Genomic DNA, 13,913 nt, shown 5'->3' with positions numbered 1-13,913 from the left:
ATGCATAACCAACTAAGCCACCCAGGTGTTCTGCCATTTAATTTTTTTTTAATTTTTTTTTAACGTTTTTTTATTTATTTTTGAGACAGAGAGAGACAGAGCATGAATGGGGAAGGGGCAGAGAGAGAGGGAGACACAGAATCAGAAGCAGGCTCCAGACTCTGAGCCATCAGCCCAGAGCCTGACGCGGGGCTCGAACTCACGGACCGCGAGATCGTGACCTGAGCTGAAGTCGGACGCTTAACCGACTGAGCCACCCAGGCGCCCCTAATTTTTTTTTTAAAGATTTTATTTTTAAGTAATCCCCAAGATCAAGAGTTGCATGGTCCACCGAATGAGCTAGCCAGGTGCCCCTCTTTTTCTTGTCTCTCATGAGAGTCACCTGCAGTGGCCCTCAGCAGGACCAGGACACACAGGATGAGGGCCGTGGGGTGGGGGAAGTGGAGGCAAGAGCCCAGACAGAAAGAGACAAGACAGGGATAGTGATAGTTGAGGGGAAGGAGAGGCAGAGTAAAGGAAGGTGGATTTTGCAGCCCAGTGTCAAGACCCCAAAAGTAATAATACAGTGTTCCTTCTTTCTTAGAAAATGGTTGATGGTGTGTGTCTTGCTGCTTTGGATGATCTTTACTTTCATTCCCATTGTAGAACTCATTGTTTTTGACCCACGGCACAACAGAATTAATAGTGTTAAAATTCAAAATTAAACCCAAGCATAGGAAGCACCTTTTAATAGAGAAAATGAACTAAAATAGTTTTGCTGCTGGTCAGCACTGTCTTTTGGTTGTAGCAGCGTTCAGAACTTTTCCTCTGGAACAGTTGTGTGCTTTTTTTTTTTTTAAAAATTAATGTTTATTTATTTGAGAGAGAGTATGCGCATGCATATGCACACATTTGAACTGGGGAGGGGCTGAGAGAGAGGGAGAGAGAATCCCAGGCAGGCTGCATGCTCAGTGCAGAGACCTTCCCAGGGCTTGATCTCACCTGTGAAATCACGACCTGAGGCAGTATCAAGAGTCAGAAGCCGACTGACTCTTGATTTTGGCTCAGGTTGGAATCTTGCAGTTGGTGGGTTCAAGCCCCAAGTCCGGCTCTGCACTGACAGCATGGAGCCTGCTTGGGATTCTCTGTCTCCCTGTCTATCTCTGCCCTTCCCCACTCTTGTTCTCTCTCTCTCTGTCTCTCTCTCTCTCTCTGTCTCTCTCTCTCTCTCAATCTTTCTCTCTCTCTCAAAGATTAAAAAAAAAAAAAAAAAAGGAGTCAGATACTTAACTGACTGAGTCACCCAGGCACCCCTACAGTTTTGTTTTTTGACGGTGTGAATTTATAAGTGGAAAGTTCATAATAGAGGGATTTTTATATCCTGGATTACTAAGGAGTAACTTGAGGAACAGAACTTTGGAAAAGACAATGTTTAAATCTGACCTCCAGTTATTTCCCATTTTTTTGTCTTTTAAAAGTGCCTTGTCTATAACCAAATCACAATTGAGTGGTAGAGAGTTGGGTGCTCTTCCTAAGGCCTAAACATTTTCAGGGTGGTTAGATATTTCAGTAGGTTAGAGAAAAATAACATTTAGGAATATATTTTAGACAGTTAAGTGACATGATACAGTGGTTAACTGAGACCCCAAACTATGATGAGATAACCAATTAAAAGATTTATCAAGGTGGACGCCATTAAAAAGAAATACAAGAGTAGGGATTACCTGGGTGGCTCAGTCAGTTAAGCATCCAACTTCAGCTCAGGTTGTGATCTTGTGGTTTGTGGGTTTGAGCCCCACGTTGGGCTCTGTGGTGACAGCTTGGAGCCCGGAGCCTGCTTCAGATTCTGTGTCTCCCTCTTTCTGCCCCTCCTTCACTCAAGCTGTCTTTCTCTCTTAAAAATAAATAAACATTTAAAAATTTAAAAAAAGTACAAACCCAAAAAGCACAGATACCATTAAAAAAAAAAAAAAAAGAAAAATGCAAAAGTACATTCTCACTGAAGATGTCAAACAGTATATAAGTCCTGTATATGGGTTGAAATAGTTTCCATGTATTTCCTGCCCTGCACAGATCCTTTTACCCTAAGTGGAAAGTCCTTTTAATCAATTTTGTTTACATGTACATGTGGTGGATAAATTGAGATACTAATTTTGGTGATAGAAACCATTTGGGCACATAATTAGCATATCATGCTGAAATTAAGGTATTGAATCATGTTAATTTTTCAGTATCAAGTAAGTTGTGTATTCTAGAATTAAGTGTATATATGGCTTCAGGAAGAAGAGAGCAAATATGGATGAAATTTCTTGAAGTAGGTATTCAGAACTTAAAAGATCTTAAATATACCATATCTCTGCTAAAAGAATTGTTGATCTGGATCCTGGCTAAATTTAGTCTTTTTTAAAAAATTAAATTTAAATTTAAGTGTAGTATACACTGACTCATTAATGCACAGGTGAATTTTCATAACATAAACATACCCATGGACCCAATAAATAGAACACTCCTAGCATCCCAGAGCACCCTTTCTTACCCCCTCAGTCACTAGAAGTAACCACTCTCCTCACTTTTTTTTTTTTTAATTTTTTTTTTTTTTTTACATTTATTTATTTTTGAGAGACCTAGAGAGAGACAGAGCACAAGTTGGGGAGGGGCAGAGAGAGGGAGGCACAGAACCCAAAGCAGGCTCCAGGCTCCAGGCTCCAGGCTCCAGGCTCCAAGCTGTCAGCCCAAAGCCCCATGTGGGGCTCAAACCCACAAACCATGAGATCATGACCTGAGCTGAAGTCGGACACTTAACTGACTGAGCTGCCCAGGCGCCCCTCTCCTCACTTCTAATACGTTTAATTCTGACAACACTTTTATATCTGATTTTACTAGGGTAAGATTGAGATAACTAATTGAGACTGAATATAAATCTCTATGGTAAAAAACCACAAAACTATTAGAGATTTAAATTATGTAGTGAACTAGGACTTCTTTTTTTCCCCACGGAATTTATAACAAACCTAGAGGGACTCCGAGCTGGATCCAGAAGCTCATCTAATACATTATTTTAGGGCAGCTTTCTTCTGTATTTATACCTTTCTTCTTCTTCTCTCCCCACACTACTATCAATTTTCTGTAAAATTTCTAAATTTTTACAAATTTAGGTATAAATTTCTATATTTATATAGAAATAAATTTATATAGAAATAAATTTCTAAATTCTTTCTTAGGCGATGCATGTTAAAATTTCTACTTTTTTTGTAATATAGGTTAATATGTTTTTGTTGCTGTTGGTAAGTAGTTCTTATATACTATTATATTTAATCTTCTATTTTTTAAATTTTCATTGTATCTAAGTTGATTTAAAATAATCGTAAGGGGTGCCTGGGTGGCTGAGTTGGTTAAGTGTTGACTTCAGCTCAGGTCATGATCTCATGGTTCATGAGTTCAAGCCCCACGTGGGGCTCTGTGCTGCCTGCTCACACTCTGTCCCTTCTCTCTCAAAAATAAATAAACATTAAAACAAAAATAAAAAAATAAAATTGTAATAGTTTGTTTCATACTGTACTTTTTTCTACAAAAAAATCTGGTGCAGCAGTATTGCACTATATGGATATTTTTGCTTCTCTTTTTTGCTGTAAACATTTTTTGTTTATGTTTAGTATAATAGCATACCGAAGAAATATGTACATATATACATGAAAATATTTTATCAATTACTAATTGTAATTAAAAATAAAAGGATTTAGAAGGAACCTGGGAAAGTCTGACCAAAGTCTACCTGTCAGTGACCTCATGTGGAGAGGGCTGCTTATTCTTTCTGGAGTAAGGCTACTAGGTAAATAGGCAGAGCATGTGATACTGATTCCCTATCTTCCTTCCATCACCAAGTGTTTAATAAATGCCTATAATGTGCCAGGAATTGTGCCTTGAGGCTGGGAATACAGAGATAATTAAGAACAGGCTAGTGCGGATGGAAAAGGTATAAATAATTTCTATTATATAAAAATAAATTCTGTATAAGAAGAATATGTAAAATGTTATGGGGCTATAGAAGAGGAAGAACCTGCATCCTACCTCTGTATTTTTTTAATAATGGAATTTTTTTTTAAGGTTTTTTTGTTTTTTGTTTTTAGTACTAATCTACACACAATGTGGGGCTTGAACTCACAACCCTGAGATCAAGAGTCACAGCCAGGTCCCCTCTACCTCTATAATTTTTATTTTGCCATATTTCCAGATCCTTATTTTAACTATATTAATTTTACTTATAATGTAAGAAAAGCATATTAAATAATTGAATCCATCCCAAATAATTAACCTTATTTTCAGTTTTTATCTGCATCTCCAGTTAGGCTGTTCCCAGATTGCTTCATGTGTTCTTTATCTTAACCATCTGGTCAGTAACGCAGTTTATGGAGCATGTTAACATTGATGAGTTTATTTGGTTTTTACAAAGATTCTGTAAGAGATATCAAGAGACGGTTTGTTACCCTTACCTTAGAGATGAGGAAATGACAGTGCAGAAAGGTTAAGAGACTTGGTCAAGATCACTGGCTAGTAAAGCTAAAGTCTCATTCAGATCCCATTTCCTCTGTCTCAGGATTAAAAACTCTGCTACAGTATATATCTACCATTTGTGATACCTAGCAGGGTACTTAGTTGGTATTCAAAAACTTAATTGATTAATATTACTATTCATATTACAATTCTTCTAATGGAATAAATGCTGAAGGATAGTGTATCGGTTGCAGTGTATTTTGATGAGTACTATGATGTAGGAAAATGTGTCACATTAGTAATTTTTGTAACTTTTGTTTCTCAGAATTGCTTATACATATCTACTTCTTATGATATTCTATAGCCTTTTGTTGATATTATGCTTATGTCCATTCTTACATAAACTTTATTTTGTAGGTTTCTGGGTAACTTGATTTCCCAGAACCCACTCTGAATTTTAACCTCTTAGAGAAGAACCATTTTCCTTACAATGCTGTCTAATAATTCTCAAGAAATATTTGTCGAATGAGTAAATGAATAACTCAGTGCTTTTTAAAGTAAGCATGGCTATGTATTTTACTCTTTCTATATCTGTAGAATCCTAAATTGCTTGAAATATTTCACTTTTTAATGGCAAACTTGAGTTAAATCTTTTGTTTTAAAATAATATCGCTAATGAATATGCAAACCTTAACAACTTAACTAGAGATATCTATGCTTTATGTGTGGCCTATCCTGAACCCCTTGGAGAAAGACTTTATACAGAAACTAAGATTTTTTTGGAAAATCACGTACGGCATTTGCACAAGGTAAGGAGTGATACATACATGATATAAATATGTTTGTACCTGGGTAGTCACTTGACTAGTTTACTGTTTTCCAGTGCAGAATTTATATCAGATTAAGGTTATTTGCTTTGTTTCCTAAATAACATTTTTCTGATTATATATATTTAAGATCTATGAGTTAAGCATTACGTTATTAGATTCTCCAAAGGATATCAGGTTTAGTTATTCAAGATTGTATAATTAGTAACTGAAAGAGTGGGGTTTCAAATCAAGGTTTGCTCAACTTTAAAATTTGCTTCTATGTCCTCTGGATGGTGTTTACTAGAACCAAATTTTCTCTTATTCTTCCCACCTCTTGGTAAATCTCTATTATTTTCAACCTTTTAGCTGCCTCTTCATATCCTACATAAAGTCTTACAAAAGCCTAAAACTAAAAAGGGAAATGATAAATTAAAAAGCATGATAGAGACTGTCCTTGTGACCAGTTACTTTAGTTAGTAATGTCATATGTACAAGGGCAACATCACAGATTTGATCTTTGTATGAACAAAAGAATTTCCATGTTGGGGCTATAAACTGGACTTTACCTTTTATTAGCCATGTGACCATGGGCAACTCACTTAATCTACCTTGTGGATTGAAATTTCTTTGTTTTTTTTCTCTTTAAAGTTTATTTTGAGAGAGAGAGGGAGAGAGAGCATGTGAGCAGGGGGAGGGGCAGAGATAGAGAATCCTAAGCAGCTCCAAGCTGTCAGCGTAGACCCCAACTCAGAGCTCAGTCTCACAAACCATGAGATCATGACCTGAGCCAATATCAAGAGTTTGATGCTTAACTAACTGAACCACCTAGGCGCCCCGTTTCTTTATCTTTAAAATGGAGATAAAACAACACTATATAATAAGGTGTCTGACCTTGGGCATGGCTAGGTGCAGTTATGTTTTAAAGTGGTGATAACCCCAGAGCATAATTGATTGTTTGATGTTTCCCTTAAAACCTTTAAAGGTAATGCTCTACTTTTTATTATATATGGCAGATACATTTTAGTGTTCTAATATGTACATTTGTTAGTTGATAAAAGCAATTTTAATAACATACTTTAAATTATTCTTAAAATGTTTAGTATGTGAAGTTTTGAAGTTCTGCTATGATAATCTAGTGAACTTTGGTTATACCATGATTGTTACCTGTATGAGGCATTTATCAATTTTGTACTTTTATATATTAGCATAGTTTGCATTTCTTTAAATGTTTTATTTTGAAATACTTTTCAGACTTACAGAAAAGTTGCAAAAATAATACAGAATTCATGTATCCTTTTTACCAGTTTTCTTAAGGTTAACGTCTTGCATAGCAGTGGTACAATTATTAAAGCTAGGAGGGGCACCTGGGTGGCTCAGTTGTTGAAGCATCCGACTCTTGGTTTCGGCCCAGGTCATGATCTCACTGTTCATGGGATCGAGCCCTGAATGGGGCTGTCAGCACGGAGCTTCCGTGGGATTCTCTCTCCCTCTCTCTCTGCCCCTCCCTTGCTTTCTCTCTCAAAATAAATAAATAAACATTAAAAAAAACTTCAAAATTAATAGTGGTATAATTGCATTTAAAAATGATACTGTGAAATAATTTTAGGAAAGTTTAGATTACTTATATAATTATACACCATATGTTTTCTCAGATCCTGTGACAAAAAAGAAGTTGGCTAATTTATTGATGACAAAGTAAATTATTAACATAATCAACAGATTAGAAGCAGTTTTACCTGTGAGAAGAAAATTTGATTTGTTGGGGGAGGGAACTTTTTAAATTACTAAAGCATTACATTGCCGTTTTAGATAATTTAGAACATTCTGGTAAGCAAAAACAGGAAAATCATCACCCAAACATCACTCATGCCTCCAGAATTAACTACATCTATTTTGGCGTATATTAATATATATATATAAAACTTGATATTTGTCTTTTGCATACTTTTGCTTTATTTTTTTATTAGAAAACTGAGTCATATACAGGTTTTTTCCTAGTTATTTAGTTTTTAATTTACATCCAAGTTAGTTAACATATAGTGCAACAGTGATTTCAGGAGTAGATTCCTTAGTGCCCCTTACCCATTTAGCCCATCTCCCCTCCCACAACACCTCCAGCAACCCTGTTTGTTCTCTATATTTAAGAGTCTCGTATGTTTTGTCCCCCTGTTTTTTTATTATTTTTGCTTTTCTTGTCTTATGTTCATCTGTTTTGTATCTTAAAGTCCTCATACAAGTGAAGTCATATGTATTTGTCTTTCTCTGACTAATTTTGCTTAGCTATAATCTGCTTTTTGATTTTAATAATAATGTAAGTCTCTTTCTTGTCATTAAATGAACTTTTATAATCCTGGCAATGATGTAAAAGTTTTCATTGTGTGGAGGTACTATGATTTGTTTAAATATTCTCATACTGCTGGGCATATGGATTATTTCCAATTTATGTAATTTGTTTTTATAAACAGTGCTTCTGTGAATATCCTTGTAGCTAAATTATTTTTGTGCAGCTGAGTTTTTTATAGGATGAATTCCTAGACATAGAATTATTGAGTCATAGGTCATGAACATTTTTTATTGTTTTGACCTACAGTAACAAATTGTTCTTATATTTATTCAGCCAGCAGTATCAGTTCCTATGGGTGCTCTTTTCTCTAGCATTATTAATAGCAGTTGCTATTTTTAATTAATTTATTAATATGATAGGCAAAAAATACTATTTATAGGTTATTTGTGTCTCTTGAGCCTTAATTATTAAAATCCCAAGTTTAAAAGCATAGTATTTTATCAGAGAATTAATTAGATGGAAATTGAGGTCGACTTAAAGTCATATGGACAGTTAATAAAAGAACTGAGATAAAAGAACCTAAGATCTTTTGAACATCATTTCAGTCTAGTTTTACTGTTAGAATAGATTTATTTTAAAAATTAGACCTCACACTAAATGTTTCATTTTCATTTTTCAAAAAATAATAGATTTCTACTAAGTAAATATAAAACAGCTTATTTGGGGAATATAGAAAAGGTGTTAATTTTCATAAGTAGTCTTATTTACATAAGTGAATAATTCAGAGTGATAATATACTTATGTAACTAGCAGGATGATCAAAAGTGAGGGATTTGAGGAAGTACACAGATACATGGCAGTAGAATTACATCCTACTTTAAACTGATCTTAGGGGCGCCTGGGTGGCTCAGTCTGTTGAGCATCTGACTTTGGCTCAAGTCATGATCTCGCAGTCTGTGAGTTTGAGCCCCGTGTCGGGCTCTGTGCTGACAGCTCAGAGCCTGGAGCCTGCTTCTGATTCTGTGTCTCCCTCTCTCTCTGCCCCTTATGCATGCTCTGTCTTCCCCCTCTCTCTCTGCCCCTCATGCTCTCTCTCTCTGTCAAAAATAAATAAACATTAAAAAAAATTTTTTTTAATAAAAAATAAAAAAAAATAAACTGATCTTAATAAAATATTCTAGCCCGAAGACAGCTTCACACCATTACATTTTGTCCCTTTAGAGAGTGAAACAGTTTACTCTTTAGTATGTATGCTTTATTTTCATATCTAAGGCACATTTTTTTCTGATCATTTCAGTGTTCTTAAAAGTAGTTAAATTAGAATGTAATTTGTAAATGTAATTTACAATAGAATTATGTCATTTTAGAACATTAATTTTTGATAAATTTCATACCTTACAAATGAAAATAATTAGTGCTTTCCAAGTAAAAGTATATTTCTTCTTTATATAGAGAGTTCTGGAGTCTGAAGAGCAAGTACTTGTTATGTATCATAGGTATTGGGAGGAGTATAGCAAAGGTGCAGACTATATGGACTGCTTGTATAGGTAAGTATGCCTTGAAACTCTTGACAATCTATAAATAGTATTGCCTGCATTCAGTAATTGAAGGAGTTTTGGTTTTTGGTTTTTGAATCACCTCTTACCCATAGAAATAAACAGAGCTAAAGTGTTCCCTGCTATATGGACTGTGTCTGCTATGGGGAAAATGTAGTCTGGGTCATGGGGGAATATGGGAGCCAGGCAGTGTGTGGAAAGTTATTCTCTGAAAACTAAAACTGTATTTAATTCTGTAGTTCTATGTGCTAAATCTTGACAAGAGTTCCAAAGTGGAACTTCAGCTTGGATGAAGCTTAGCAGAGTAAATCCAAGCCTGTGTTCCCTGCCAGTATGCTCTTTTTGGACTCTAGGATTCAGTATTTTATGTTTTGTGGAAACACTTCTTTGTCAAAGCACTCAGCAGTTTTTCTCTTGAAGTTCTACCCTATCCTATAGGCATATTGAATTACCTACAGTGTGTTAATGCCCTATGGTCTCTCACATTTTTGTCTTTCTTGATGCTGTCATATCTATCTAGATGGCTTTTCTAGAAGCCAGTCTTTTCTAGAACTAATTCTTTTTTTTTTTTTTTAATGTTTATTTTTGAGAGAGAGAGTGCGAGCACTGAAGGGGCAGAGAGAGAGAAGGAGACAGAATCATAAGCAGGCTCTAGGCTCCAAGCTGTCAGCACAGAACCTGACACAGGGCTGGAACTCAGAAACTGTGAGATCATGACCTGAACTGAATTCAGACACTTAACCGACTGAACCACCTAGGCGCCCCTCTGAATGAGTAATCCTGTTGTGTTTTTCCACATTCTCCTCTCTGAACTTCCCTCGTCCTTGCTCTACCTAGTCTCCTGCGTAGATCTTTTGTGTTAACTGTCATTCCTGCATGTTCCTATGGTAGTCCACACTGATCCTCTCTAACCTATTCACATAGACGATGGAAATAAATTTCTGGGTACATGAAGCAGAGACCTATTTATTGAAGAATGTTGGATAAATAAGGAATAGTGGCATTAAGTAACCTAGGCCTTTCACCCTTGGAATTAGGGTGTCTGCTCTTGAAATTGTTGTGGCCTCTGATGAGGCAGTGATAATTTTGGCATCTGCATTGTGGCATGGGCTGAGATGGACCCCTGCCTTAGTTTTTCATTGGGGAGAAGCCGAGGAGTGAAGCTGATTCTCAAAACATCATCTGTACAGTTACACTCTGCATTGCTGGAGTAGCACACTGAGGCCAGGGCTTGGTTCTCTTGCTTGGCGTGTTTGTCCTTTGTCACTGGTTCATATTCCTGTAGGCTTTTATAACAACACTGGAGTTTACTTACTGTAAGTTGCTTCTGTTAGAAACTGGAACTTATTTCAACAGCCATTAGCTTTTATATCTTCTTAGAAGAGCCAAGTGTAATAAAATCAGAAGCCAGCAATTGCTGACAGGCACAAGATTTACTGTGGCTTTGGCTTTTATAAAACAGTGTTTGCCATACATTAAACATCTTGACATTTCATGTTTTTTTTTTTTTTCCTCATCCACCAAAGTGAGATAGGCATAAATAGAACTTTAAGAATTCCCTAGCTAAATTAGGAGAATTACAGGAATTTTGAGGATGAAAGTGAGAGCACATGCATGCTTTGCTATTGCTGAGAAGCTTGGGCCACTGGTATATAGATAACATGAGAGAGTATTTAAGACTATATGCCAGTGCAGTATGCTGTGTGCAGTGGGATACCTCTTGAGCTGAGACATTTTGGTAAAGATTTAAGTTGTTTTTCTATTTTTTCTTAGATTTCTAGGTTCTCCTATATCTGCATCTCTGTTTACCAAAATTAATTTGGTAATTTAAATTAATGGTAATATTAATAAAAAATTGGTAATATTAGTGAACTTTTATTAAATATATATTGTATATACACAAATGTGTGTGTATATAAACCATGTGAGGTAGTTGATATTGCCAAATTTGCAGCTGAAGAGACTAGACTCAGAGAGGTTAAATGATTTTGCTCAAGGTCATTCAGTGGAAAAAAATTTGTGCTAATACCAACCCAGATTGGTCACATTAAACCCATTCAACTTCTTCATTCTACCTTCGTCTCATCCTAGATTCACTCTTTTAGTCATTTAGGTAGATTTTTTCTCATCTTTTATCTTATACTTTGCATTCTTTCTAGGATGATCTCAATTACTTCTGGTTTTAGCTACAACTTACATATTACTAACCACCAAAATATTTGTATATCCCGGGTGGTCTTAGGTTTCAGAGGAGTATTTTTACCTAACCCGTCTATACCTCCAGGTTATTCTGTGGGTACATTGTAGTATTGCAGATTTCAAAACTGAGCATGTAATCTTTTATATACTGTCCCCAGTATACTGTCCCCAGTATTACTATTTTTAATTGGTAGTAATACTGTACACCCAGGCATAAATGCCGAAAGTCTCAGTTACTCTTCCTTCACTTAGGGTTGTCCTTTCTCCCTGATCTCTACTGGTCACATCCTCCAAATGTCTCTTAAATTCATTATTTCCTTTGCATTGCTATTATAGTTCAAGCTGTTTATCATTTCTCACCTGGACTATTAATGATAAAGTCCCTATAACCAGTCTTCCAACCTTTGATTGCTAATTTATCCTATTTACTAAACTCATATTTTTTTTAACATGCAAATTTGATCACTCTCTAAAATCATGTAGTAACTTTCCACTATCTATAGCAAAGACTTAGAACTAATGGCTAATGGGATTCACATACAGAGAATTGTATTTGACCTCTGTGATGCTGGCATCATGTGGCTGACCATCATTTATTTAATTATATTGGTAGAATAGGTGGTAAGATCCTTTTTATAGAGGATATAGTTGGCAGTAATTACATGAAAACTGCTTAATGATAGTTTTTAATTGTAGGGTAGTGAGGTTATCCAGGCTAGCTATCATTTTTAATCATAGTCTGTAAGGATATATTTGTAGAGAAATATAAAGGAAGAATTCAATTTTGTTTCAAAAGTGTTTTTAAATATTTTTATGAAGTAATTTCTACCCTCTTGTTTATCCTGATTGATTTCTAAGATGGATATGCATTAATATAGGTAATTTAAGGATTCTGACTATAAGGAAAATGCTGATACTCCTGCCTGCCTTTCCCAGTACTACATAGCTCTTTAGACCCTGCTGGCCCTTGGAGTATTAACGACTTTTGAAATCCAGTAGGTATTAGCATGAGAACAATTTTTGTAATGCAATTTCCTATGATAGATTGAAATGCTTGGTTTCTCTGAGGCTTCAGAGTTACTTTAGGCTGTTCATTATTGGCAAGTACTATTTTTAATTGTGTCAGTGCTAATACTCCAGAAAAGTGAAGGATACTTATTAAGCACTTTGTAGGTAAAATAAATTATAAAAACATAAAAATTATAAAAACTATTGCATCATACATGAGAAGAACAATCAGGTATTGCCTTTAAGAAATTATTGGGACCTATTTTCTTTTATAATTTCTTAGAACATATGTCTTTAAAAACAAATGTGTCATTAATAAAATTGACTGTAAAATATTCCAGTTAAGAATTGTATCCATGTCGGGGTGCCTGGGTGGCTCAGTCTTTTAAGCTAAAAGTCCAGGTCTTGATTTCAGCCCAGGTCATGATCTCATGATTCATGGGTTCAGTTCATGGGTTTGGGCCATGGCTGGCAGTGTGGAGCCTGCTTGGGATTCTCTCTCTTCCTGTCTTTCTGCCCCTCCCCTGCTTGTGTATGTTTGTTCTCTCTCTCTCTCTCTCTCTCTCTCTCAAAATAAATAAACTTAAAAAAAAGGTATCCATATCAAAATGAAAACTTACACTATTTACATTTTAAGTTACATCTTTAAATTATTTTAAAAGCTTGTCTTGTCAAGCTTAAATTTAACATTAAGGGTAGAAATCTGGAATGAGAAAGCTACAATTAATGGAAGTTAAAGTTTTATTCCATGAGGTAAAGAGAATAGTGACTTGTCCTGTCAGAATGGAAACATAAAGCTCCACTAAACCAGTATACTGGCTCAAGAATATACATACAGATCATTGAAACAGATTAGTGATTCCAGACTTCTGCAGGTCTAGCAGCTAGTTCTTCAGAGTTAACAAACCACTATGCTAAGAAGTTTACTCTATAGGTATAAGGGAGCTACTTAGGATTCTGAATGGGTTAGTGACATCCTGAAAGTGGAATTTTTAGATGAATTGGAGATGGCAAAACAGAAAAAAGAGACCAGTCATGAGAGTGTTGCACATGAGAGTGTTGCACATGATCCAAGCAGAGAATTAACAAGAGACATTGGAAGAGAGAAGGAAAGTAATGGGAGAGAATAATGAATAGTTTAGGAGGAGATGAGGACCGGCTGATTAAAAGAGTAGAATGGAAGAATGAGAGAGAAGTGTTTCTAATCTTTTACTGGGATCGCCGTGGTGGTACCACAGACCAAAAAAGAAACTGGTTGGGAGCAAAGGATTCATATAGGAAGGCACATAGAAATGGTAAAGATATGGTAATTAAGTCCCTCCACTCAGGGAGCATGTGTCACAGTTGAAATATTGTATTTGTTCATATTTGTATATTCTCCCAGATGTGTAAACTCTGTGTGGAAAGACCACATTTTTGTTTTTCATCTTTCTGTCCCTAGTGCCTGGCATTGTACCTGACATAGAGTTCACACTCAGTCAATATTTGTTGAATGAGAAAGGGAGAACTCATGAGTTTCTGTGCCAGCTCTTCCACTTACTAGCACATTGACTGTTGGCAAGTTCCTTAAGCTCTCTAAGCTGCAAT

At 35.7% G+C, this 13,913-nt stretch overlaps 1 protein-coding gene across 7 annotated transcripts in view; it reads left to right on the top strand.

Annotated features, from left to right (window-relative positions):
* CUL2 (cullin 2) overlaps positions 1 to 13,913 on the top strand; it is a 157,420-nt gene that overhangs the window by 80,896 nt on the left and 62,611 nt on the right. For 6 of the 7 annotated variants that reach the window (XM_049626973.1, XM_049626974.1, XM_049626971.1 and 3 more), the window contains 2 exons: positions 5,177 to 5,279; positions 9,016 to 9,110. In XM_049626973.1, coding sequence (XP_049482930.1) covers positions 5,177 to 5,279; positions 9,016 to 9,110 — 198 coding nt within the window. The remainder of the gene's footprint in view (positions 1 to 5,176; positions 5,280 to 9,015; positions 9,111 to 13,913) is intronic. The other variant, XM_049626976.1, reaches the window with a different exon arrangement.

The sequence above is a fragment of the Panthera uncia genome, chromosome B4, assembly GCF_023721935.1.
Source record: "Panthera uncia isolate 11264 chromosome B4, Puncia_PCG_1.0, whole genome shotgun sequence".
Lineage (NCBI taxonomy): Eukaryota > Metazoa > Chordata > Mammalia > Carnivora > Felidae > Panthera > Panthera uncia.
Note: the sequence above shows the minus strand (reverse complement) of the source record. Positions and strands in the feature narration are given on the sequence as shown.